At 42.2% G+C, this 25,996-nt stretch overlaps 2 protein-coding genes across 48 annotated transcripts in view; one reads left to right on the forward strand and one right to left on the reverse strand.

Annotated features, from left to right (window-relative positions):
• Pbrm1 (polybromo 1) overlaps positions 1-16,214 on the forward strand; it is a 101,449-nt gene extending 85,235 nt beyond the window's left edge. For 17 of the 47 annotated variants that reach the window (XM_051141091.1, XM_051141103.1, XM_051141147.1 and 14 more), the window contains 8 exons: positions 622-805; positions 1,606-1,816; positions 3,245-3,461; positions 6,636-6,800; positions 10,022-10,177; positions 13,271-13,341; positions 13,481-13,697; positions 15,049-16,214. In XM_051141091.1, coding sequence (XP_050997048.1) covers positions 622-805; positions 1,606-1,816; positions 3,245-3,461; positions 6,636-6,800; positions 10,022-10,177; positions 13,271-13,341; positions 13,481-13,697; positions 15,049-15,221 — 1,394 coding nt within the window. In that variant the 3' untranslated portion in view covers positions 15,222-16,214. The remainder of the gene's footprint in view (positions 1-621; positions 806-1,605; positions 1,817-3,244; positions 3,462-6,635; positions 6,801-10,021; positions 10,178-13,270; positions 13,342-13,480; positions 13,698-15,048) is intronic. The other 30 variants (XM_051141357.1, XM_051141365.1, XM_051141378.1 and 27 more) reach the window with 7 other exon arrangements.
• A 5,018-nt stretch (positions 16,215-21,232) lies between these two features.
• LOC127184964 (small integral membrane protein 4) lies at positions 21,233-24,944 on the reverse strand. The gene is made up of 2 exons (XM_051141450.1): positions 24,545-24,944; positions 21,233-21,337 (listed from the first exon to the last, which is right to left on the reverse strand). The coding sequence occupies exons 1-2, from the start codon at positions 24,693-24,695 to the stop codon at positions 21,246-21,248; spliced, it is 243 nt and encodes an 80-aa protein (XP_050997407.1). The 5' UTR covers positions 24,696-24,944; the 3' UTR covers positions 21,233-21,245.
• Positions 24,945-25,996: the final 1,052 nt, after the last annotated feature.

Here is a 25,996-nt window from a genome sequence, read left to right on the forward strand (position 1 = left end):
GAATGAACATGGCCATACCTGCCAGAGAATGTACCTCTACCATTGACCACTAAGATTATAACCATGCCCAGGCATGTGTCCCGCTAGCATTCATTATCACATGGGTTTGCTGTTGTTTGATTGGTTGGGGTTTTTTTTTATTATGTATATGGGGAGGGAATATGCATGTTTGAATGTAGATGTCAGTGGATCAAGGGGAGGATGTCAGATGCCCTATAAGCTGGAGCTACAGGGAGTTGTGAGCCACTTGATATCAGTGCTAGAAACTGAATGTGAGCCCTCTGTAATGGCAGTGCATACTCTCAACTGCTGAGCCATCCTGCAGCCCCTTCTCTATCATTCTTAGCTGTGAATGAAAGCATAATAATGTAAAATTTGGGACTAGAGAGAGAGCGCTGCTGGTAAAGTTGCCTTGCAAACATGAAGGCCTGAGTTAAGTCTCCAGAACCAGATTTTAAAAAGCTAAGTTTGGTGGTACATACTTATAATCCCAGCACTAGCGAGGAGAAACAGATTCCAGGCAACTAACTAGCTGGCCAGTCTAGCCTCTTTGGTAAATTCCAGGTTGTTAACTGTGACAGGAATTTATTCCCTTAATTTATCTCTAACTTACTCTTTCAGGAAAATGTGCTGTGTTGTCATTCAAGGACTTCCTCTCCTGCAGGCCAACTGAAATACCAGAAAATGACATTCTGCTTTGTGAGAGTCGCTATAATGAGAGTGACAAGCAGATGAAGAAATTCAAGGGGTTGAAGAGGTTTTCACTATCTGCTAAAGTTGTAGATGATGAAATTTATTACTTCAGGTAAATCTTGTAAACCTAAGGGGAAAAAGGTACTTAGGCTAACTTATCAAAGTAGTATAACCCAATGTTTTAAGTTGTTTTATTAGCTCTTGAACTATCATTATATAATTCTAAATAGAAAACATTAATTTGCCAGATGGTGGTGGTGCACGCCTTTAATCCCAGCACTCAGGAAGCAGAGGCAGACAAATCGCTGTGAGTTCGAGGCCAGCCTGGTCTACAAAGTGAGTCCAGGACAGCCAAGCTACACAGAGAAACCCTGTCTGGGCGGGCGGGGGGGGGGGGGGGGGCAGAAGAAAGGAAGAAAGAAAATATTATTTTAATGAAATGTGGTAATTCCCATACTTGGAGGTTGTGGCAGGATTGTGTAAGTTTTAGTCAGCCTGGGCTACAAAATAAGACTTTGTTTCAGAGAAAGAAAGTATTCAGTTAAAAATGATCAGTTGTTCTAATAGTACCTTGCCTTGGATGCCAGCAGTTGTAGAATGAAGACAGGAAACATGTGGCTCTGGTTGGCAGCCTCATTGCAGGGAGATTGCTTAGTTCCATAGATTATGACAACTCCTTTGTAACAGATAGTCCATTAGGCCTACCAGTATCTCTGTGAGTATTCATCAGAATTATTTCTAAGTAGGAGTGACATCACAAATACCCATTTAAGCCACTTTGTTGCCCTTAGACTCAAAGACTTAGTGTGTTTGTGACAGGTTGTAAAATGTCATTTGTACATGTTTAGATCTGCTCCCTGAGCAGTCCTGGAAGTGGTTGGCAACTTTTTGTTTGTTTGCACTTTTTTTCAGAAAACCGATCATTCCTCAGAAGGAGCCCTCACCTTTGTTGGAAAAGAAGATACAATTGCTAGAAGCTAAATTTGCGGAATTGGAAGGTGGAGATGATGATATTGAAGAGATGGGAGAAGAGGATAGTGAGGTCATTGAACCTCCATCTCTACCTCAGCTTCAAACACCCCTGGCCAGTGAGCTGGAGCTCATGCCCTACACACCCCCACAGGTAAAGGGATACGCCCCATTACTTGCCTTGTTCTCTGGTCTGCACCAGGCTCAAACCAGAGTAGGAGACATCCAGCCCCTATGTGTGTCAGCTTTTTTTTGAGATGTCAATAGCCTAGGCTGGCCTTAGACTTGTTGTATATTCAAGGTAGGCCTTGAATTCTTGTTCCTCTTGCCTCCATTTTCCAAACAAGCACTGCAAACACAGATATGCATTACCACACATCTTTCATCTGGGAACTTGGCCTAGAAATCTGCACAAAGAAATAATAGTGCTTTTGTTTTGCTTGCCAGACAGAGCCCTTTTGTTATTTACTAATTAATTTTTTAATATATTTTTTAAACTTTAATTTATGTGCATTGGTGTGAGGGTGTCAGATCTTGGAGTTAACAGATAGTTGTTAGCTGCCATGTGGGTGCTGGGAATTGAACCCAGGTCCTTTGGAAGAGCAAATGGTGCTCTTAACCACTGAGCCAACTCTCCAGCCCTACTAATTTATTTTTAATTGACAAAAACATTTATCATATCACTAAGCCAGTAATGATTTCTCCTTTAAATTTCATAGAGCTGGTTTAATAGGCGTTATTAGAAGGCTTCTTGCATTGTAGGAAAAAAAGCAATAAGGGGGCTGGAGAGATGGCTCAGAGTTTTAAGAGCACTGGCTGCTCTTCCAAAGGTTCTGAGTTCAATTCTCAGCAACCACATGGTGGCTTATAACCATTTATAGTGATATCTGGTGCCCTCCTCTTCTGGTATACAGGTGTGCATGCAGACCAAACACTGTATATATAATAATTAAATAAATATATATAATAAGTAAATAAATCTTTAAAAAAAAAAAAAGCAGGGGCTGGAGAAATGCCTCAGCAGTTAAGAGCACTAGCTGCTCTTCCAGAGGTCCTGAGTTCAATTCCCAACAACCACATAGTGGCTCACAGCCATCTATACTGAGATCTAGTGCTCTCTTCTGTCATGTATATGTACATGCAGATAGGGCACTCATATACATAATATAAACAAACTTAAAAAAAAAAACAATAAGGAATGTTATCTTACACTTACTCCTTTAGTTTTTAGTGCCCATACATGTGATCCTTGTGCCTCCACTTAGAGATGCACTCTGCCCTCCTGGATACCTATATAGGTTTAGTTTCCATTCCTTACGACTTTTCTTTTGGTTGAGATGATCCATATTGTATTTATTTCCTCATTCAGAATTTTCTCAAGACTTAATTGTGAGGTCACCCACTGTAGATCACAGTCATGGAACTCAGTGAAATTTTTATTTATTTTGTACAAGGCAAGGAAGAGGTATATTTCGGCCAAGAAAATGTCATCTATAAAGCATTTATTATTGCACCATATGTGTCTGGCTTCCAGAAAGTATGTAGATAACCCATTGCAATTTTCTGATACCCTATATAACAGCTTTCTGTCTTACAGTCTACCCCAAAGTCTGCCAAAGGCAGTGCAAAAAAGGAAGGTTCTAAACGAAAAATCAACATGAGTGGCTACATTCTGTTCAGCAGTGAAATGAGAGCTGTGATTAAAGCCCAGCACCCAGACTACTCTTTTGGGGAACTCAGCAGACTGGTGGGGACAGAATGGCGAAACCTTGAGACAGCCAAGAAAGCAGAGTATGAAGGTAAATAGAAAGTAGGCACAACTGTCTCTACTCTCTGAGCAGGAGGTGTTTTCAGGAATATGCACATGCAGAGACAGGTTTACTCTCTTGTTCTTACCACATGCATATGAATTTGGTTTTTGGACTGTTCCAGTTGATGGTATTATGCCAACAGTAGATGCCAGTACATGGAGTGTTGCCTCTGACTTGGCCTCAGATCCTGGTACTGTTGTCTCTTCTTCAAATATCTCAAAATATTTTGCTATTAAAAATTTCATGATTTTATTTCATTTATCCCTGTAGGCACATACATGTTGAGCTGGGGAGTGATTATTCAATAATGTTTACTATAATTTTGATTTAAAAGGCCACCTGAAGGTGGCCTTTTAAAGTAAGTGATCTTCTATTATAGCTCTTGGTAATCCAAAGCCATAAGTAAACTCTAGCCTAGGGCTTGGTGTGCCTGGTTTCCTAGGCCAGCCCTGGCCTGTGCTGTGTCTGTTCATACCTCCTCTTAAAATACTTGGATTACTTTGACAAAGCTCAGCTACCTTCATTTCCCCCCTACCCTAGGATTAGATCACTTTGAGCCATCAGCTATTATTACTCAAAGATTTGGGTTCATAGCTGTACAGGGTAAATTCTTAGGAGATTTTTGGTGGCTTGGATCGTTTGTCGTTCTAGTTGTAGTTCTTTTGGGTATGGCTTTAATGAATGAGAGTAAGCAGTGCCTAAGGCAGGACTTCTAACCTTTGAGTTGTAGTTTTTCCATTTCAAATTTTGTGTGCTAGATAATTTTTCAATATAGAGTCTTCCTCTCTATAGTGGTCAGTGTACTTCTTGACTAAGTCCAAATCCATTTTTTTCAGCAAGCATACATTATGAAGGCTGCTCCTTTTATTGAAGTTTATGAAATCTCCAAAATAACTATTTTGTAAAAAACTTATATTCCTTTCATTTGTTACTATTTATTATTTTTATAAAATTATCTGACAGGCTTCCTTAAGGATCTGCTGAAGCCTAATCCTGCAAGATGCTCAGCCAAGAAATATTTTGTGGCAAAACCAGTTTCAGAAGCATTCCAAACTCTGTGCATAGTCCTAAATTAAAGTCTCTAAGACCTACAGTAAAGAGCCTGTTTCTTATTATCTGACATTTTCTGAAATTTGACCAGGTATTTATGTGGTATCTATTAATACCCTAGAAAGTTAACTTATAGAATACTTTTTTGATAAGCTCTAGTTAGTCTTATAAGAACATAGAATTCTGGGACACTTTGATATTTCAGGGCTTGCTACAAGTTAAGACCAAATATACTTCTTAGTTGGAGGACTGTTGTCTAAGAAATTAGGCTAACGGTGCAAAGCCTGTCTCAAGGCAAACAAAGCTAGTATTACGTGGCTGGTTATTTAGGGTACAAGTAAGACAAAGGGATCTAGAGGTTATATGAAGACAGAAAAACTGGAGCACGGCTGAGGGAAAAAGAGACGACGCTTGAAAAATTCTCCCATATTCAGTGGGGTATCTGAAATTAGGAAGAAGCTAGTGAGAAGTGAGCTATGTTTCAATAGCCTGACATTCAAACTCTGAACTTTGGGTATTTCTGCCCACTGAATTCAAACCACAAAGTTGGGAGTTTGGCTGGCGTAGTTGTAGTAACTCTGACTTCCAGAGCAGCCTGGTCAGCTTCTCTAGGGAAGAATTAATGTTTTCTCTACATGCCTGAGTTTTTCTGTTTTTCCAACTTCAACTTTTCTTTTTCCCTTCAAGTTTATTGTTTCATCTGTGTAATGAAAAAAACTAGCATTTACTATTGGGGCATCTAGATCACCAATAGGTTTTTTGTTTTTTTTTTTAAACTACTACCTTGAAAGAACAGGTTGTTAGAATGAGTTTGGTCTTCACTGTACTCAGTTTAGAGGGTTTAGACGGGGACAGTGCTAGCAAGTGATGATAAGTGTCTACAAGCAACTGCATCACAACCTCAGGACCTTTGACTTCACGATTCACATTCTTACCATAAAAGAGTGGGGCTGTTGCTTCTTGAGTCTCTTTAAAGCCATGTGACCTCAAGCTGTTTCCCTCAGATAGCTGTAGTCTTTTGAATTCCATGTTGGAGAGTTAACTGTGGAAGTGTGACACCAGGCGTCGGGGCCATAAGGTGATGTTTCTCCTGTATTCTTAGTGCCCGTGTCCAGCTTCTGTTTGCCCATCTGAAGAATGGGAAGGACTTTCTCCTTAGATTGGTGATGCTGAATAAACCCCGTGTGCTGGGACCTCAGAGAAGGTCCGGCCTGCTGAGAGCATAGCTGTTTAGGGTGCTGACTCTAGAGGTGCAGAGTAGCTCAAGGAAGTGAGGGGGCTATTGGTGAATAGCCCAGAGGTTCCAAAATATGTGCTCCTCTTGCATTTCAAGTGCACTAAGTAGATGCTGGAATTCTTGCTGACTTTGGATAATTTATGGTCAGTTTTGACCTGAGCTTCAGGGAACCAGTTTCTTTCAGAATATTGTCCATTGCAACATATAGTTTGATGACTATAGTGTAGCTAATCATGTACTTTCCTCCCTTGAGTTTGTTAATCATGGCCTCTTTCTTTGCTTCATTAGAGTGTAGAAACCGGCTGTTTATTTTCCCTAAAATCTTACAGTAGGGGCAGTAAGCTACTTTTCCCTTACAGAGTTAATTTTCTTCAGCTGCTAAACTTGTGATATTAATGATAAGAGTACTCAAATTTTAGTAAAATTGGATACAAGGAATCAGGAAATTAGAGTAAGTACAATTGTGCCAAAAGTATAATGGGCCATGGAATTGCTTCATGTTGAAATTATAATCTGTAATGCTATTAATACTAGAATAATGATAGCGCTTCTCATCTTCAGAGTGCCTCGTGAGATTAACCACGTTGGTTACGCTGGTGATGTGTTTCGATAAAATCTGTGCTTTCTGAATGTGTGTTGCAGTCTTAACATTCTTGAAATCTTTGCAGACCAGTTCTCAAGATGGGATAGGAAAGCTGAATTCTAGGTTACCAAGTGAAATCCGCCCGACTCCTGTGTTGAGACTAGTCATCTACCGTTCCTTCCATTGAGACAGAACTGTTGCCTGTGTTTTTACTAGTCCTGTTGAATGCAATGGATGGTATTTTGAATTCCTGGGTTAAAAACAGAATTGAAAATCTGAAATGCCTTTACAGAGCGGGCAGCTAAAGTTGCTGAGCAGCAGGAGAGAGAGCGAGCAGCACAGCAACAGCAGCCGAGTGCTTCTCCCCGAGCAGGCACCCCTGTGGGGGCTCTCATGGGGGTGGTGCCACCACCAACACCAATGGGGATGCTCAATCAGCAGTTGACACCTGTTGCAGGTAAAAACAGGAGCTAAGACCATTTTTTTCCACTTTAAGAAATTCCTTCATTTTTTTTTTCTCCAAAAGGAGTAGGCCACAGTCGGTAGCCTTTTCTCATGACAGATTCCAAGTTTGAAGTCATCATGTTGTCCTGTATTGCTTTTCCCATACAGGCAATGCCTCTTCTCTATCCCAAAAGTGGGCCCTGGGCCCGACCCTGGCAATTGGTAGGTAGCAGCTCCTCCCTTGCTTTGGGCATGGTCTGGCCATGTTCTTACTCCAGACTGCTCTTGATAGAGTACTACAGCAGGAAATATAAGTAGACCCTGAGTTCTGTTCTGATGAACTCCAAGGAACATAACAGCAGTCTTTAGGTGGTATTGATTTTCTTTCTCATGCCAGTTCATGCCTTATTCTGCTGCAGCCATCCTTAAAAGACCAACCACATAAAAGGATTTTTGACAGTGAATTATTAAATCCTTTCTTGGTCACCAATATGCATGACTGCTAAATAGGGGGAAAGTCCTCATTCAATTCATTGTGCCCACTCTGTAATGCTTTTCTATTTAATTACATTAAACTGCATTTTCTGTTAGTATCCCAGTCACATATTTAAGTAAATGAATAAGACGAAAGAAAAGGAGGGAAAAGGAAAAGAAATTGATGAATGTGGTTTGCTTGTGTGTGTTGTCTCTGGTTCTGGTAGCCATAGCAAATTTGACTACTGTTGAATTGAAATCTTGTCTGGCATGTCTCCATGAAAAGCCTTGCGGGACCACCTCTCAGGCCCTTCCTTTGTTACCTCTCCATGTCTGGTGAGCTCTGTACAAGCCACCTGTGTTTCTTCTGACATGAGAAGTCTGACCTCTTCTGCACAGAGTCCAAGACAGTGTTGTTCAAGGCAGCTTTGTGGGGATACTGTTTTTGTTTTTGCTGTTTTTTGTTCTTGCCGTTTTCATTTTTTGCCTTTTTGTTTTTGCTTTTAGAGGAAGAGTGCACAGGGTAACTTTTCCATTGTTGCTCCTAACTTTTGTGATGGCAAGTTCTCAAATGCACTATCGCTGAACTCAGCAGTTGCACTCGCCAAAGCACATCTGAATCATGGCTGTCAGTGCTTTCAGTGTGACTGATGTTGATCTAACAAATCTCATAATCGCCTGCTCTATTCCATGGCCCATTTTGGTTAATGGGGTTCCAGAAGTTTCCAGAAATCAGGTCTTGATCATGGGGACTTTGAAAGTTAGGATTCCCTCATTGATATCCTATTTTGTTCTATTTGATGCATAATACTGTGGCACTATGTCCTTGACTACAAAACCCAGGAACATATATTAACAAAATGAATACATACAGCTAAAAAGAAACAAAAATTAGCAGCTGCAGCATTTTAGCTCCCTGTTGGGGAATAGCATTATATAGCTCTGTGGTTGAGGAAGGTGGTCCCTCTAAAAGACCACTGCTCTGTTACTAAAGGTTGCTGCTGCCCAGGCTTCTGGGCCACAAGAGTGAAGGACAGAGATTCTCTACAGTAAAAAGCCTTTGGTCCACAGTGAGAGCTTTGCAGCAAATAGGGTGATTTTTCATGGAATTATAGGTTGTTTAGGGCCTGAGTCTTAGCCTTCTTGTTTTCTGAGACCAGCTTTGCTTACAAGCATTGAAGCTCATTTGAACACATGTGACTGGGATAATAAATGCCAAAGTACAGTTTAATGAAGACAAGTGTTGTGTCTTTCAGTTCTTAATAATTTAATCTTCAACCACAGCCTATGACGGCTGCGTTCAGATGGGCTTTTGTAATTGAAAGCAAAGCCTCCTAACACTGTTCAACTTCTCACCTACTTATCCTTAAAAGCTGTTCCTGGTGGTGTGTTGAAAGGGCAGTTTGGCAACATTGGATTTCACCGTGTTTATGATGATGGTATCTGCTTAAAGTCATTTTTAACTTGAACTCTTAAAAACTGAAATGCATCCTATTTCTTGTATAGAAATTTTCAAATTTGTTTTATATAACTGTAAGTTTTTCTAGCCAGTTTAGATATGACTAAGGAGTTAAGGTGAGTCAGTCTTAGGGTTTTCAGTATGCCATAGCTTTAAGACTAAGCTTGTAAATAAATAAATGGTTTCAAAGAAAGTAAAACTGAAGTTCTCTTCAGATTATTTTGGTGTTAGGCCTTTGCTCTTCCTATGTGAGAAACTGCCTAAAAGTGACTATACTCCAGGGGGAGCTTTATATTCATGAAGACTCTTACAGATGCCACGAGAGTCATGTTTTGTTTTTTTGATAGGTGAGTCCTTACTGAAATTATTTTATATCCACCCCTTTTCCAAAAATACCTGTTTGCTGTAATGCTTCCCTAGCCAACAGCTGTTTTGTTATGTGATGGTGTGCTTGGAAAATAGACAGGAGCTTCTCTGCATAGGACTCGGTACCTCAGTAGACCGCTCCCTGTCCATTGAAGGTTTACATGAGGAGATGTGTGAGCCTGGAGACAGTGATGACAACTGGCATTTTCTCTTGTCAGCAGAGCCTGATCCTCCAGCTGTTCCTCCTTCAGGCCTGCTTCATGTAGGTTTCTGAACTATCTGGACTTCAGTTGGCTTGAGAAAAATTTAGATTTCTCCTTAACATATTTTGAAATCTAAAGATGAAATATTATTCGTTGTGATGGCCGTTAGGTCTCCAGCTCAAACCTTAACATAATCCCCTCATAACCACAGTGATGGAGATAGAAGGGAGGAGTATATGAAGAAGTCTTGAAACCTTTTTGCTCCCAGACCGGAGAACCATGCCTTGTGATCAGGACTGTGCACCTCATTTCCCTCCATTCTGATCCCCTTCATGTGCACTCCCGATAGGGATGTGAGTGCAGGCAGAGTGGAGGATGGGATGTGTAGTGATCACTTGGAGTTGCAGGTGGCAGAACAATTTCCAATAGCTCTGACCTTGGGAAAGCTGTCACTAGAGCTCCTCTTTATTATTAAATGAAAATATTATGTTTAGCTTATTGAGAATAATTATAGACAATAATTTACTAAATACTAATTCATCCAAAAGTGTTGGGTTTCATATTTGTAACTTTATTTTGTTCATTATGCAACAAAATAATTGCACTAATTGCTGTTATATCATGCAGTACTAAGGGTGCTTTATTCATTGGTAGCGCATGGAGGGGGTTGTTATTACTTCGCTCATGTTGCATGTTAATGATGCATGTCTGAAATTTGTTGTGTCCTTCAAGGCATGATGGGTGGCTATCCGCCAGGCCTTCCACCTTTGCAGGGCCCAGTTGATGGCCTTGTTAGCATGGGCAGCATGCAGCCACTTCACCCTGGGGGGCCTCCACCTCACCATCTTCCGCCAGGTGTGCCTGGCCTCCCAGGCATCCCACCACCGGGTAAGAACTTCATCCTCATTCACTCATTAATCTCATTTTTTTATTCTTTTTCCTCCCTCAGCCAGTTCTTCCAGGAGGCACCTGCTGCCCATGGTGGCCAGGTTTCTCTCACTAAGAATCCCAGAGCTGTCAGCAGTAGAGTCCATCCTATATGTTGAGCAGATGACCTGTGTGCTTATCTCCATCTGCTACCTGGCAACGGCACAGGATGCATTGCAGAGGCCAGACCCACAGATTTAGGAGCAAGAGGCGTGGTCTATTATCAGACATGACATGTTTGAAAAGCCTTGAGGGCCACAGCCTCTTAGCAGAGAATTGCCAGTTCAGAGTCATGTATAAAAGTACTTTTTTCTCTTGAGTGCGTTTCTTCACCTGGTGAAATTCTTCTTTCACAAGGTCTTCATTGTAGACTCCCTGTTCTCTCTCTTCCTCCTCAACAGCCCTTTTAAATGTGATTATAGAGCAGCATATGTGGAGCTCTTCAGAAATCCTTTACTTTGTAACGGTGTAGGAAGGGAGTTTGTACTGCGTTAGTCTTGAGTCCCCTAGCAAGCATAATGTAACACTTTAAATAACACCCGGTTATCTATGGACATGTTTGTCTGTCAACAGAATATATTTCCTGTAGAAATATATAAATGGAGTTCAGAGTCCACTTCATTGTTTCACTTTATAGTGAAAGCTGAAAGACTTGAAAATCACAAGCTTCCATAATTTCCATCATACGCAAAAGAATCTACTTTTGGCTATAATCTAGTTAGGGGGAATGGACTTTTAAAAGACTTAGAGCAGCAATCAATCTATTACTGAAATGTCATCTAAGAGAGCCAAAAACCCAGGTAAAATGTGGATGGAGCCTGTCAGGTTTACTTGCATTATGCTGGGACCCACTGCCCACAGGGTTCTGCATGGTTTCAAATAATATTTCAGAGGGTGAACCCAACAGTGTGTAGAGGAAATAAATGCTGACTCCACCTGTTTGGTTTTTGTTTTGTTTTGTTTTGTTTTGTTTTTCCCCTATTTCTTTTTCTTTTCTGTTCCCTTTTTTTGTGATAGAATCGGACTATGTAGCCAAGGCTGGCCTGGAACTCGAGAGTCTACTGCCTCACCATCCCATGTGCAGGGATGACATGCATGCATTCCACTCCTTCAGTCTAGCCACATTCTCTGTGTTCCTTAGAAAATGACCGTAACCCCATCAAAGCTCTTCCCCCCGCCCCCCAAATGTTCCCAAAGGAAGAAATGTTTGTGGTATTGATACTTATTCTGGATGTGGTGACTCATGTGAAATGCTGTGGCACCAAGAGTCAATCAGAAAATAAATTTTCTTACCGTATATGGCAAATGAACTTGGTCCTAAATCTGTGCCCTCATACCTTGGCACAAGGTTTCTCTGAGTCAATAAAACCTTGTTGGAGTTAGCACCTTCTAAAGTCCTGTCTAAGGCCAAGTACACACCCCAATATAGCAGGTGTGTTTTGGTGGGTGTGGGGGGCATTGCTCTCCTCTATTCTCTTGCCTTCAGAATCTAAACTGCATTGGAAAGAAAGCACTGCACACCTGATAGTAGTCAGGGAGACCGGAAGGACTCTTTGTAAGCCCATGCAACAGCTGATCAGGCTTTGAGTTTCAAGGCTCATCTGTTGTCTCAGAGGCTCATGTTCTCAATGGCTACTCCCAGCATGGTACCTGTAAACAGGAAGTGGAGGAGGTTGCAGATTTGTTTCTGCTGTCCTGCACATCTGTGATGGAGCCAGTTTGGGGAGCCTCCCCGTCTGTAGAGCCTATGGTAGATGAGGGACCTGCAGGGATCAGGGGCCTATGGGATACTAATGTGTGCTGAAACAGCAGCCTATCTGCCATTACTTCTTTGTGTAATTCATAAATCACCAGGACACAGCTGAAGTGATTGGGTTATAATTCCGAGTACTTGGCATAGTCCCTCTTTTTAAACAGAAACTTATTTCACCTACTTTCTTTCTCTAACAAATAAGATGCCTTGTACTTACTGGAAGAGACAGTTAAAAACCCTGAACCCTCAAGTGACCAATTTCCTGCCATAGCTTTGGGAGAGCTACGTACGTAGTTTCTGTATAACCCAGGCTGGCCTCGGATTCACAGCAGTCTTCCTGTTTCAGCTTCTCAAGTGCTAGGATTATAAGTATGAGCTAACATACACAGCAAAACATCAGCATTTTCAAACAGAGGACTAGAAGACTAGGAAGCGAGTTCCTCCCAGTCCCTCTATACCCATCACTGGCAGAACTTATGCTTTAAGGAACAGCTTAAAATGGTTTGGTTGGGGTTTGTTAGTTTTAATAAACCGAGTCCCTTGGCTGATTTTGTTTTGTTATAATAGCAGATAGTTCTGAGATTTTTAAAAAATTGCCTTGAAGACTACATTTTGGACATTCCATTGTTAACAGCTAGTGTCTATGAGACAACAATTGCTCATGAACACTTACCCAAGAAGTTTACTCAGTGATTACCAGAGAAAACAGGGCCATAAAGTCTTTCTCTTTTCCTTTTCATTTGGAGTCTGAGGTGATGGCAGCAAGGTGCACTGCTTCCACACCACCCACTGAAATGCTTTCCTTCTCTCCTCCAACTTTAGTACCTGAGGTAGAACCAGCTGGTGGCCTGCAAAGGAATATTAAGGTAGTGCCTCCAGCCGCCACAAGGTTCAGATAACTGCTCTTCCTCAGCCTTTGTTTCCTATCCCAGTACAGTAGCTGCTGCTGAGCCCGATCCTACAGGCTCCATTGCAGAAGACTGTATGGTCAGAAGAAAAGTGTATTCAGACTATATCTCACCCAGGGTACCCTAGAATTTTATGCAGGGTTCAAAACATTCTGTGCCTGCAATGATTAATTCCAGGCAAACTGTACTAGATTGCTGTGCTTTAAGTAAGCAGAAACAAAAGAATATGAATTTCCTAATTAGATTCTGTTTAGGGTGCTTAAAGGTTCCTTTCCATATTCAAGGGCAAAAGTACATAGATTGGCATTATAAATGGCATCAGCTCTTATCAGACAGTTTTTCAGTCAACAAAACCCAGAGCCTCTAATTGTGCCATTGCATTCTGAATTATAGGTGTGATGAATCAAGGAGTAGCCCCCATGGTAGGGACTACAGCACCAGGTGGAAGTCCATACGGACAACAGGTAAGCCTCCTAGTTTGATTTTCCTTGGACTCAAGAGGATTTTAGCTATCTGCCTTCACAGAACATGTGCAAATTTATCTTTTTTTTTTTTTTTTTTTTTTTTTTTTTGTCTTAATCATGCAATCCCATGTTCTTTCAGGTAGGAGTTTTGGGACCTCCAGGGCAGCAGGCACCGCCTCCATATCCTGGTCCTCATCCAACTGGCCCCCCTGTCATACAGCAGCCAACAACACCCATGTTTGTGGCTCCCCCACCAAAGACCCAAAGGCTTCTTCACTCAGAGGCCTACCTGAAATACATTGAAGGACTCAGTGCTGAATCCAACAGCATTAGCAAGTGGGACCAAACTCTGGCAGGTAAGGAGACTCTTACTGAAATGCATGTTTCTTCCCAGTCCTCTCACTACTGCAGGCTTATACAGCATCCCTTTTTCTTATACCAGTATAGTAAAATAAATTACATAATTTCATACAATAGATTTGGGGTTCTTTGCACATGGATACAGTGAAAATGCACCCCAAAATCAAAGCTCAATCATATCATACTACCATCTTCTTGAATACATTCTAATTTTTTTCTTTCAGATATTTGAGCATTAGAATAGGTGTCACATTTTTAAAAGAATAAGCTGGAAAGCTTATCTCTTTAGTCTACCAAGCTATAGTATAGAGTGAAGTAGTGTTACCTGGTTTCTGGAAAGGAATTCAGAAGCTTCTACTTATTTGTTTTAAAGAATAAATGAGTGTGTGTGCACGTGCATGCGTGTGCGTGTTTGAGCTCATATGTGCTTTGGTTGCTTGGAGGACAGAAGAGGACTTCCAAGATTCGGGTCTCACCCTCTACCTTATTGAAACAGGGTATCTTGTTTATGCGGCTGCACTATCTACTGTAGGCTAACTGCCCCCCTTCAACTTGTGGGCGTGTCTCATGTCTCCAATTCCCATCTTGCCTTAAGATTACTAAGATCCTGATACCTAGCATATCTGCCTTTTTGTGTGGAATAAGGGATGGAACTCCTAGTTATAGTCAGAATTGTGCAGCTAGTACTTCTATGCACTGAGCCATCTCCCTGATCCTGGTTGGACTTTGGGGTTTTGCTGTTGTTTGGTTTGGTGTTTGAGACAGGACTAGCTCTGACCTGTATCCCAGGCTTTCCTTGAATTAGTAGTCCTCCCTCCGCCTTCTAAGAGCTGGCATTACAGGTGAATGCCACCATCCCTAGCTCTTACTCATTTCAAGACGTTATCTTACGAATGTTTCTCTACATACATATATGCACCACATGTATACTTGATGTCCTCCCTCAGAGGCCATAAAAAGACATCAGATCACCTGGAACTGTAGTTCTTGACAGTTGTGAGTGACCCTGTGCATGCTGGGAACTGAACCCCAGCCGCCTGCAAGAGCACCATGCTCTTAGCAATTGAGCCAGCCCTTACTCATTTCTAAACCCAGCTAGAAGGTGTTCCTTTAAGAATACTAAGTCTGTTTTCTCTTTAAGCATCTTTTCTAACGTTGAAAAAAGTATTAATATCAGGGGTATCCGCAGTAAAGTGTCAGTGGTTAGATATCAGTGTCTAATAAAAGATCTGCTATGGTTTATAATCTATAGCACATATTCATAAATACATCAGCCTTTAAAACGAGGGGTCATTTCATCATCTTAAAATTTTAACATGTTTCTCTGTTTATACTTCAAATTTTCAGCTCGAAGACGGGATGTCCATTTGTCAAAAGAACAGGAAAGCCGCCTACCTTCTCACTGGCTCAAAAGTAAAGGGGCACACACCACCATGGCAGACGCTCTCTGGCGCCTGCGGGATTTAATGCTTCGAGACACTCTAAACATTCGACAAGCATACAACCTAGAAAATGTTTAATCACATCACTGTGTTTCTTCTTTAGAAGCGAAGAGTTGTGGAATGGTAGCCATTTTAGTTACTGGGGGGTGGGAGGGAGGAACAAAGGATGATGTTTTTATTGCATTTTACTGTACATCACAAGGCCATTTTTATATAAGGACACTTTTAATAAGCTATTTCAATTTGGTTTTGTTATATTAAGTTGACTCTCAAATACACAAAGTTTTTTTTGCATATGTTTCCTTTGTTTAAAACCAGTTTCATAATTGGTTATATATAGTCATAGTTCTATCTTTACTTGTTAAGGGACTTAAATCATCAAAGGTTTTGGCGTGGGGCTTTGGTTTCCTTTTTTATAAATATATATATTATATTACATATATATATATACACTATACACACACACACGAAAAAAAATGAAAAGCGTTTACAAATATAAGTTGACAATGAAATGTGAAGTTGGTCCTAGTTTACATCTTAGAGGAATGTATATGTATGTTTCACATGCCTGAATATCTGCAGGTTTTCCTACAGGTAAACTGAAGTGCTTTGATGTATGACAGACGAGACACATTTGCTGTGTTAACAGAGGCTTACAATAGAAATCTAAGTCAATGCTACGTATCCATCCACAGCTAGTGTAACTGAAAGAAAAATTAGCTCTGTGGTGAGCTAGATATCTGTATTGTCATTGGTTTCCACACACCATGTACTCAGATTCGAGTTAGACTTAGTTTTGGAAGGTAAGTTTAAAGGTACTTCTGACTTGTTTATGATTCAGTTTATGCCCTCATGTTAGAGTTACATGATTTGAAACTTTACATCTGTTAGCTTGAAAACATTGAAGAAAGTGCTCAAGTATGCATGAAGATGGTTTCTTTGAAGCGTAATACCTAACCTAAGAGAATGTGACAGACACAAGCTGTGTCTTCTGTGCAAGGGTGGACTGCCTACATACACAGATGTTTTGGATTCTTTGTTTCCTTGTTACCAGTTGTGGGTTTTGTTTGTTTGTTTGTTTGTTTGTTTCTGGGTTGGACTTCTCAACCAGAAGTAATTCTTTCTAAAGTATTTTTAAAATCAGCTTGTGCTTTGGATTATAGGAGAAGGAAATTATACTTTAAGAAAATGTTCACCAAAAAAATATTACAAATTCCAAATGCTTGGACTTGGTGACCTTGTCCTCCTTTCTTTTCTTGAAACATGGTCCCACTATGTATCCTGGCTGGACTGGAACTTACTGTATAGACCAGGCTAGTCTCAAATTCACAGACATCTTCCTGCCCCTTTCTCCTAAGGCCTGGGATTAAGGGCAGGTGCCCTGCCTTCTAACATGGCCCTAGAATAAACATTGAGGCAGCATACAGTGCTCAGGTGGCAGCAGACATTTCACACGGTAGATGTTTTTGAACCTGCTTTACTCTCATAGGCGTGGTTGTGTTGTACTGATGCTGCCACTGTTCTCTGAGAATGACTGTTAAAAGACACTCTTCCTTTTAAAACATAACAAATCAGTACTCATGTTAATTGCCATGCTTAATAAATCATGAGAACAAAAGAGTATAGAATGGAAAGAAGTCCCTGGTATCTACTTTAAATAAATACAGGAGCCCTTGTAACTTAATGCCAGTAGTCAACCACTGGATCTCAATTCTCATCAAGTATTTTAAATAATTTTAAATTTTAAAAAATGTACTGCAGCAGATATGCCAGTACCTTATGTTAAACTGAATCAAATCAATCTTTGATTCCTGGTTATTTGGACCATTGACTCATCATGGACTATTTAATATAATCAAATTCTTTTCTTTTTAGGTACCCTTGAATTACACCAAAGAACCAGAAACTTAATTTTGGTTAAATTATTTATTTATTTCATGAGTTCATTTTATTTTTCCTTTTTAAAGGTTTATATGAGGCTCCTTGAGCTTCTAACATCCCTTGACTATCAGCAACCAGGGGCACTAGAAGCGGAGCACTCCTCCTCCTGGCTCTTTCCCAGTGCTCTAGTGCTGTAGGAACCAAGAGCCAGCCCCAGGTTCCCTAAGGCAGTACACATCCAGCACAGGGTAAGGCAGGCCCTGATTACCTTTGAAGAAGAAATAATTAATTAATTAAAGGCATTTAAGATACTATTTATTTTAGAATCATGCTTTGAGAGAGTATCGGTGATAACTTAGGGTATAATATGTGAGATCAGCCACCTTTTAAAAAACAGAAAAGCCCTAACTTAAGGCAGTACAGGTATACAATACACTTTTTCATGACTTTTAAGAAATGTAGTAATGTGGCTTAGGAAATATAATGACCTAATTGTTTTCAAAATGTAAGTTCCTGTGAAGAATTTTGTTTATATTGGGTTGGGGACCTATAGGTTTAAAATAGAATGTCAGCCAAACTGACTTAAAAGACCTTGATTTTACTAAATCTGCCTTCCCCTTCTGAGAAGGAACTGAGGGGGTGAGGGACACTTGTGTAAAATCTCCAAATTGATGTTACAACTTTCAGCTTGAACTTTCATTTCCAGACCTGATTAAAATTTGGTTTATTCTAATTTCTGTACTATATCATAATCTGAAGTTTAAGTGGTAACTGGTTCTATGCCATGTATGTATCATATGTTTGTTCATCAAAGCTTTTTAATCCAAATAAAAACAAGAGTTTGCAAAGTGATTTGGATTAGCCAGGCTTGGTGGTTCTGTTAAAGCTGTGTCAAATGTTTTGAGCAAACTGAAGAAGACTCCTACAAGCCCTGATTTCATGCTAAGGAAGATAGGGCTGCCAGTTCAAGGAAGAAGTGGGATTCAATGTACAGACCCCATTTGTAGCCTGGCATGCCCCACAGCCCTCCAGCTGGCAGGCAAAGAATTATTACATATTTTCAGGATTGGCAGCATGAGCAGAAACAAAACACAGGTTTCAAAAATGAAGAGCAAGTATTGAGGGTAGACAATGAGGTACACTGTCTATCAAAAAGTAAAGAGCTCATTTTAAGTGACCTCACTGGCTGGATGTAGTGGCACACACCTTCAATACCAGCACTTGGGGTGGGGGTCAGGGGCACAGAGGCCAGCTTATCTGTACTTCATTGCTCCTTTACAAGGAGAAAAACTGCTTTAGAGAACCCCATGGTCCAAGAATACACCTGTGTGTGTGTGTGTGTGTGTGTGTGTGTGTGTGTGTGTGTTAAAGATTGATTTATTATTATGTATACAGTATTCTGCCTGCATGTACACCTTCAGGCCAGAAGAGGGCATCAGATCACATTATAGATGGTTGTGAGCCACCATGTGGTTGCTGGGAATTGAACTCAGAATCTCTGGAAGAGCAGTCAGTGCTCTTAACCTCTAAGCCAACTCTCCAGCCCAAATATACTTTTCTTGAGAGAAAACTATGAAAAATTCAAACAAAAGACTAAAGTGATTAAGTAAAATAGGATTTAGATAAGTCTTCCAGTGTAAAACTGCAAGATAGATAAAAATACCCTTTCTTCATTACTGTATACCTAACTCTAGGGACTGTCTTCATCACTTGACATGGTAAGTGAAGCACCAAGTCCTATGTCTTTTCCCCAGTATCACAGTGGAAATAAGTTACAATAAATGCTAAGTTATCCACCTGGTAAACCAGATACTTAGTGGGCTGGAAGGAGGCAGGAAGACTGCAGGTTCAAGGTTAGCCTGGATAATTTATAAGACCCTGTCTTTAAGTAAAGGAATGAATAAAAGGTAAAAAGGTGGGCATGTTTGTCGAGCATATACCAAGCCTTAGTCTCAACTCTAGTACTGCCCCAGTCGCAAAAAATATCCTAGAATATGTGGCTTTTTTTTTTTTTTTTTTTTTTTTTTAAGGTTTTCCGCGACAGGGTTTCTCTGTGTAGCCTTGGCTGTTCTGGACTCGCTTTGTGGACCAGGCCAAATTCACAGTGACCCACCTGCCTCTGCCTGGCTTCATACACACAATTTTAAAGAACAATTTTTAAAATACTTGCACCTTGATTAGCAAAGATGAGTTCTTATTCATAGCTTCCAAACTAAGTCAAATTTCAAGTTGTTTTGCCATTTCCAAGTTTCTTCTTTAATAAAGCTCATGGGGAGGAGATAGGTGAGCAGAAAAGGAGTTAATAGCCAACAAGCTGGCTAATGTTGGTTGTATTGGCGTTTACTGTTACTCTTAACACATGCTGAGTACTTTCCCAAGCCCCCCACCACCACCACCTCCCACCCCAACAGGGTTTTTCTTTGTAACCTTGGCTGTCCTGGAACTTGCTCTGTAAACCTGGCTGGCCACGAACTCAGATCCACCTGCTTCTGCCTCCCATTAAAGGAACAGGTCACAACACCCCACGAGTACTCTGCAGTTTCTTAAATTGGAAGTGTAGCCACATAGTTGAGAATTACACCACAGCTCCTGACACAGCTGAATTCAAAATAAAGTCCTGAGGTTAGATTCACTCTTAAGTGACACCTGTAGGCAGAAGAGTTGCAGTACAGTTCTTTCCCTGGTGGTTTTGGTCACTGTTGGTAACCAACAGTGAGCTGAACAATCATGGGTGCATTGTAAATGGTTATGACTCTTTTTACAATGAATTGACACTAACATTAGCAAACTCAAAATAGGAAAAAGTTGCTAGAAAAAAAATTGAGAGACTTTCTGGTTCTATTTTTTTCAAGACAGGGTCTAGTCCATCTTAGCCTTGAACCTACTGACCCTCCTGCCTCCTCCACCTCTATCACACCCATCTAGAAGTGTTTGTGACAGGGATAATTAACTTGATGTTACCTCATGGGCTTTAAACATCAGCTTCTTCATAATATTTTGAAACTTTTCCTTTTTTTTTTTTTTTTTTTTTTTTTTTTTTTTTTTTTTTGGAGACAGGGTTTCTCTGTGTAGCCTTGGCTGTCCTGGGCTCACTTTGTAGTTCAAGCCAGCCTCGAACTCAGTGATCTGCGTGCCTCTGCCTCCCAAGTGCTGGGATTAAAGGTGTGCGCCACCACTCGCTTTTTCTTTAGAATGTAGGTCACCTTCTTGTTTGAAAGCATGTAAATTACTTTTTCTACTAGGGATGCAAATTTACACAGGGGTCAAGTTTGCCTAGTTGCCTTTGGTTGACTGCCTGATTGGACTGGACTATATGTTAGCGTTTTAGTTGCAGCCCAGGATGCAGTCACTAAGAACCCCCCACTCCCAAGCAAAAGCTTACAAGTGGGAAAAGGACAGAAATGTGACCAGTGCAGTTACCCTAGTTAAGGTGGTCTTGCAAAGATCTTTTATGGCCATGGTTTCATTCTAATTGCACCAAAAAGAAACAGAAAGCTGGGGCTAGAGAGGTCAATGGTTATGAGCACTTTTTTTGCTCTTCCAGAGGACTCACATGATGTAGTTCACAACCTCCCCAGCCCTAGGCATCCAGTGCTTCTGTCTTCCACATCACCTGCACTCAATGCACATACTCAAATGGACACACAAATACATGTAATTAAAAAAATTTTTTTTTCTAAAAAGGCTTTACAAATAATTCAGACTGCATTGCAAAAACATCTTGGTTGATCTTTAGATAGCTTAAGAAATGTTTTGTGAATGAGACACACTGGGAGTTTTAGGAAGAAACTATCCAATAGCAACTTGGGATATAGTCAAGTAGAGACTGTTGAAATATGAAAACTCTTTGTAAAGGCAATTCTTAGACTACTATACAGTTGTCAAAGGATTAATAATCAGAAAAAAATTCAATGTGTGTGGGTGCTTCACCTGCATGTGTATCTGTACACCATGTGTTCAGTTCCCACAAAGGCCAGAAGAGGGTGCTGGAGTTAGGAATGTCTGCCAGCTGCCATATGAGTGCTGGGAATTGAACCCAGGTCCTCTGGAAGAGCAGCCAGTTCTCTTAGCTGTTGAGCTCTCTCTCTCCTCCTTGAAACTGTGATCTTATTGGAGCTAAGGATGCAGAGGCAAGGGATTTCCTTGAGTTTAAGGCCAGCCTGCGGAAGAATGAGACTATAAAAAGACAAAATGGCTAAAATAAACACTGAGAATTCATATTTACTTTATTAACTTTTGAAGATTGGTCTCTGATGTATCTTCCAGCCTTCTCTGATACTGTCTTTCTGAAGCTTTTCTACGGTAGACATCATCTGTAGCAAACAAAAATTTTGCTTAGATTTTAAAGAATCCAGATTTTAAAAAAAATAACTTATTTTTATTTCATGTGCATTGGCGTTTGGCCTGCATGTCTGTATGTGTAAAGGTGTTGGATCCCCAGGAAATGGAGTTGCAGATGGTTGTGAGCTGCCATATGGGTGCTGGGGATTGAACTCAGGTCCTCTTTGAAGAGCAGCCAGTGCTCTCAACCATGAACCATCTCTCCAGCCCCTAAACTGAGGAATTTTAAAAATAGAGACTGGCGTCTTTCTCGGTGATTTACCTAGCATAGGAAGGCCTTAAGTGCAGTCTCCAGCACTTAAACTAGAGATCAGCAAGGTTTATGTTGAAGAGTCTGAGGTAAGAGGGTAAATATCAATGTCTCAGAGACAGAGTCGTATCCTGGCACATCTTTCTGTTCTAAGATCTCTCTTGCCCAGGGCTCTCTGCTGCTCCTTTCCCTAGGTTCACAAACCCTAGTAAGGAGGGAGGTAAGGATCCTTGCTCTCAGCAGCTCTTTTTCCAAACTGCTAATCCTCTTCCCTTATGTAAAAAAATAAACATTCCCTTTCCTTTTTTTTCTTTCTTTCTGTTTTGTTTTTGGTTTTTCAAGACAGTTTCTCTGTGTAGCCTTGGCTGTCCTGGACTCACTTTGCAGACCAGGCTGGCCTCGAACTAGTGATCTGCCTGCCTCTGCCTCCTGAGTGCTGGGATTACAGGAGTGCGCCACCACGCCCAGCCCTTCATTTATTTAAAAAAGAGAAAAACGTATCTTCTTTCAAAACTTACTTGACTGCCATCTTCTCCATCACTGTAACGGTGGCTGCCAGCTCAGGTCTCCTGCTCTTCGTCTGCCCTTTTACTGTCCTCCTCCTTGGGGAGGTAAGTGCGGCCCCTTGACCTCCTTTGTGTCTCCAGTCACAGTGTTCCATGGAAAGAGCTCTGCTCAGACTACAACTGCTCTGCCAGTCCTCCCAGCTCTCCTGTCCTTGGAGTTCACCACCTCCCTCTGGCCCTTGGCCTGACAAACCAGCTGAAGTTCCTTCACAGTCCACGCACTCTCTTAATTTGGCACACTTCCAAAACCCCAACCAGCGACGGCTCCACAGCCTCACTTTTCAAAATTCATACTGCCTGTGGCACCTCTAACTGAATCCATTACATGACTAAAAGCAGTTTCTTCAGTCCTGAAGGACTAAGCACATGCTCTTCCTTCACAAAGACCACTGTAAAGAACTCCTTGGCAGCCGGGTGGCGCACTCCTGTAATCCCAGCACTCGGGAGGCAGAGGCAGGTGGATCACTGAGTTCAAGGCCAGCCTGGTCTACAAAGTGAGTCCAGACAGCCAAGGCTACACAGAGAGACCCTGTCTAAAAAAAAAAAAAAAAAAAAAATCGAACTCTTTGGCAAACCTTGAAGGTTGATGCCACTTGGCACTGGTACCTCTGAAGTGGCAGTCTCCAGTTCCCCCTAGCCTCCCTCCCCTGCCCCTTTTCTCAGAAGATTGAATCCAAGAATCCCTGCATGCCAAAACAAGTGCTGTACCAAGTAAGCTATAGCCCCAGTTTCAGCCCCTTAGCTTTCTCAGTGTTTGCATGTTCAGTCTTTGAAGGGCAGGTGGTTACCTCCCCCTTCACAGTCCCATTTCCTTATCACCTGTCTTCAAGGGTACCCTTCCTGATGTTCCTTCTAGCCACTCCAAGTCACCTTTAAACACTGAAGTCCGATGCTTCCATTACAGTTTGGCTGAATGGCCTGTAAATCCAGGTGTCTGGCCCAAACTGTCCTCCTGAATTTGAGAACTTTAATTAGCCCCATCTCATGTCCTAAGTGGCACCCAGGATCACCCTGCCTATGTTCTGTGCCTTCAGTGGAAATACAGCCTTGTCCTTCTCGTCCCTGAAACGGCTTCATGCCCATCTCTGCTACTAGACTCTTACCAGCACTACCTCTAGGCTGTCTTCAGCTCTCTCCACCTCTTGGCATTCCTTTTGCCTTGTAGACTAGGCCATCATATCTGACCAGCCATACCAGGTCTGTGTTTCTATCCATCTCTCTGAAAAGAGCCCCTTCAATCATTAGGATACATTCTGACTGTCCAGTTCTTTTATGGCCCTACCCAGGTCCCCTTCTATCTATGTCACCCTTCATTCAATCCACTTGCTACAGGCCCTCAAACTGCTTCACATAAGCCTCCAGGCTTCCTAACCACTGCCAGGAAGTCTGCGTCATAGATCTTCCCCTTATGTGGCTGACAGTCCTAAATACCTTTCTTTCCCCAAAAGCCGTCCCACACCATCTGATCCAGTGAAGTGCCCATCCAGGATTCTCGAACTCACACCCCTCCTGGCTTAATGGTAGGGGATAGAAATGGGGCTGGGCCTATGTGAGGCAAGTACTCTACCACCAAGCTACATCCAGCCGTATTCCCATGAGCTCTTCTGAAATGGAGAACCCTTTGCCTTGTCAACTAGATACTTTCATGGATGGTCATTAAATATTGAGTGGGGGCCCATGACTATAATCCCAAAGGGTGGCTGCAAGTTTGAAGATGCAAGGCTAGAAGGGACTAACATAGGCCCCGTATCAAAGTATAGAAAGAGAATCAATGGGGGCTTTGAAATAACAAATGTTTGAGTAGGCAGTTCTCAAATGATAACGTTACATGAGATGCAAAACAAGGGAGAAGGCCTGAAGGGAACTGGCCATCAGTCCTCAGAAAGGCCAGACATTGTTTTCACAGTTCTGGGCCAAAGACATGGCCTAATGGCTAGTTACAGGTGGTATTAGCTAGGACAAGCAGGCCAGCGTCCACCTGAGTTTGGGCTGAAGGTCTCAAAGGGCAGGGTACTTAACTGTAATTTCTTGAGTCCTCAGAATTGGTCCCTGTTCTGAGTGTGAGCAATCCTGTTCCTTAGGTCCAACGTCACTGGCAGGGACAAGGACAGGTTACAAAGGACTAGAGTCTGAGTGGAGGCATGTGTGCCTTCTTAAAGTGCCGGGAGAGGAGGGGTGGATGCCAACGCGAGCGAATACAAGAACCCCGAGGGTTGGAGGGCCTCCAGCCCGAGCCGCAGAACTGTCAAATTAGTAACACTTGTCCTTCGGCCTAAAGTGAAAGCAGTTCTGCAACTGGGTGGAACCAACGGCCTATAATTGTGTACCCACAGGAGAAACGGAGGCGGCTTCGCCCCACTTACAGAAGGTCTCCTGGCCCACGCGCACTTTAATCATAATCCACTCCATCATTCCTCCCAGGACGAAAAAGAAGGGCAGGAACCTGTAGATGCCAAATCGCTGCTTCCCGGGCATTCGCTGCAGAGCTCTCCTCACCTGGGCCCTGAAGAACATGATCGAGGCCTTGAAGTGGAGGTAAGGGCGGAAGCAGGAGCACTGGTACTGGAAGTAATACAAGCAATCCAGCAGGTCCTGCAGCGCCCCGCGGACTGCGCGACAAGTCCCCGCCGCAGCGCCACAGCCTAACAGCGAGAGCTGGGTCAGCACGGGCGGATCGGCCAATCCGAGTGTGGCGGGATGCTCAGACTCTCCAATCAGAGTGCCGCTTGGGCGCGCGTGCTCTGTGAGGCTGAGCCGGCCTTGAAGAAGCCCGCGCAGGCGCCTAGGTTCTGGAGGCGGAGCAATCTCAGGGGGCGGAGTCTCCAACGTGGCATGTAGGTCCCGCCCTCGACCTGCTCTCCGCTTGCTGGGGCTGGGAGTTGATTGCCGCGCCCCCTACTCTGCCATCGCCATCTTTTTTTGTAATACACTGACCGAGGTGACGACCCTCTGTGAAGGAAATAAACTAAAATGTCGTTAAGTGACACTCCTTCCTCTTATTTCTGGGATATGACTGATTGGACTAAGAACAAAATTCGACAGGCATTTTGAAAGCTAAACTTTATCATCACAACAACATGGCCAGTATAATTGGCCATGACAAACTATCATAAAAATAATATAAATCTATGATAAATGGGAAATTGCCGTTACTCAGGTACTTGTAGGTGCTTTTTATGCATCACAACCCATTGCAGAAGAGCACCACGGTAAAGAGTGTGACTTTGTTGTCAAACCAAATCCCTATCCGCACCATTGTAAAACAGAGTCTTTCTGTGATGCCTCGAGGACAGGCAATCTAAGAGAGCTAAATGAGAGGTTATGGGAATCCAGGAAAAGGTCACAAACAGCCTGAGCGCATAGACACTGAGCGCAGCCTGTCTTGTAGCTCCCGTACTCCAGTCCTGGAGCGCAGGCCAAGAAGCCACATACAGCCAACCTCTGGCACCTGTTCCCATTTCCCTTGGTTCTGAGGAGTGGAACATGCAGTGTGTCCATCCACTTGGAAGAGATTAATTCACAGATGGCCAGGTCTCCACAGCCCTAGGTCATTGGTGCTGCAAAGGTTCAGCCACCCATGACCCCACCCTTTAGCATCCATGATCCTCAGCCTAGGTACAGGAGGACTACGAATAGACACATTACACACAACCTTAAACCCAACAGCCACCGTGTGGTCAGCTGGGCAGCTCATCACCAACAAGGCCCTGGATGCTGGGCCAGCCTCTCCTGGTATACCCAGGCAGGCTAAGAAAACAGAAGTGGGTGGGGTGGTTTCCAGCAGAAACGAATTTCATTGAGACAGCACTTCAACT

This window comes from Acomys russatus, chromosome 3, assembly GCF_903995435.1.
Source record: "Acomys russatus chromosome 3, mAcoRus1.1, whole genome shotgun sequence".
NCBI lineage: Eukaryota > Metazoa > Chordata > Mammalia > Rodentia > Muridae > Acomys > Acomys russatus.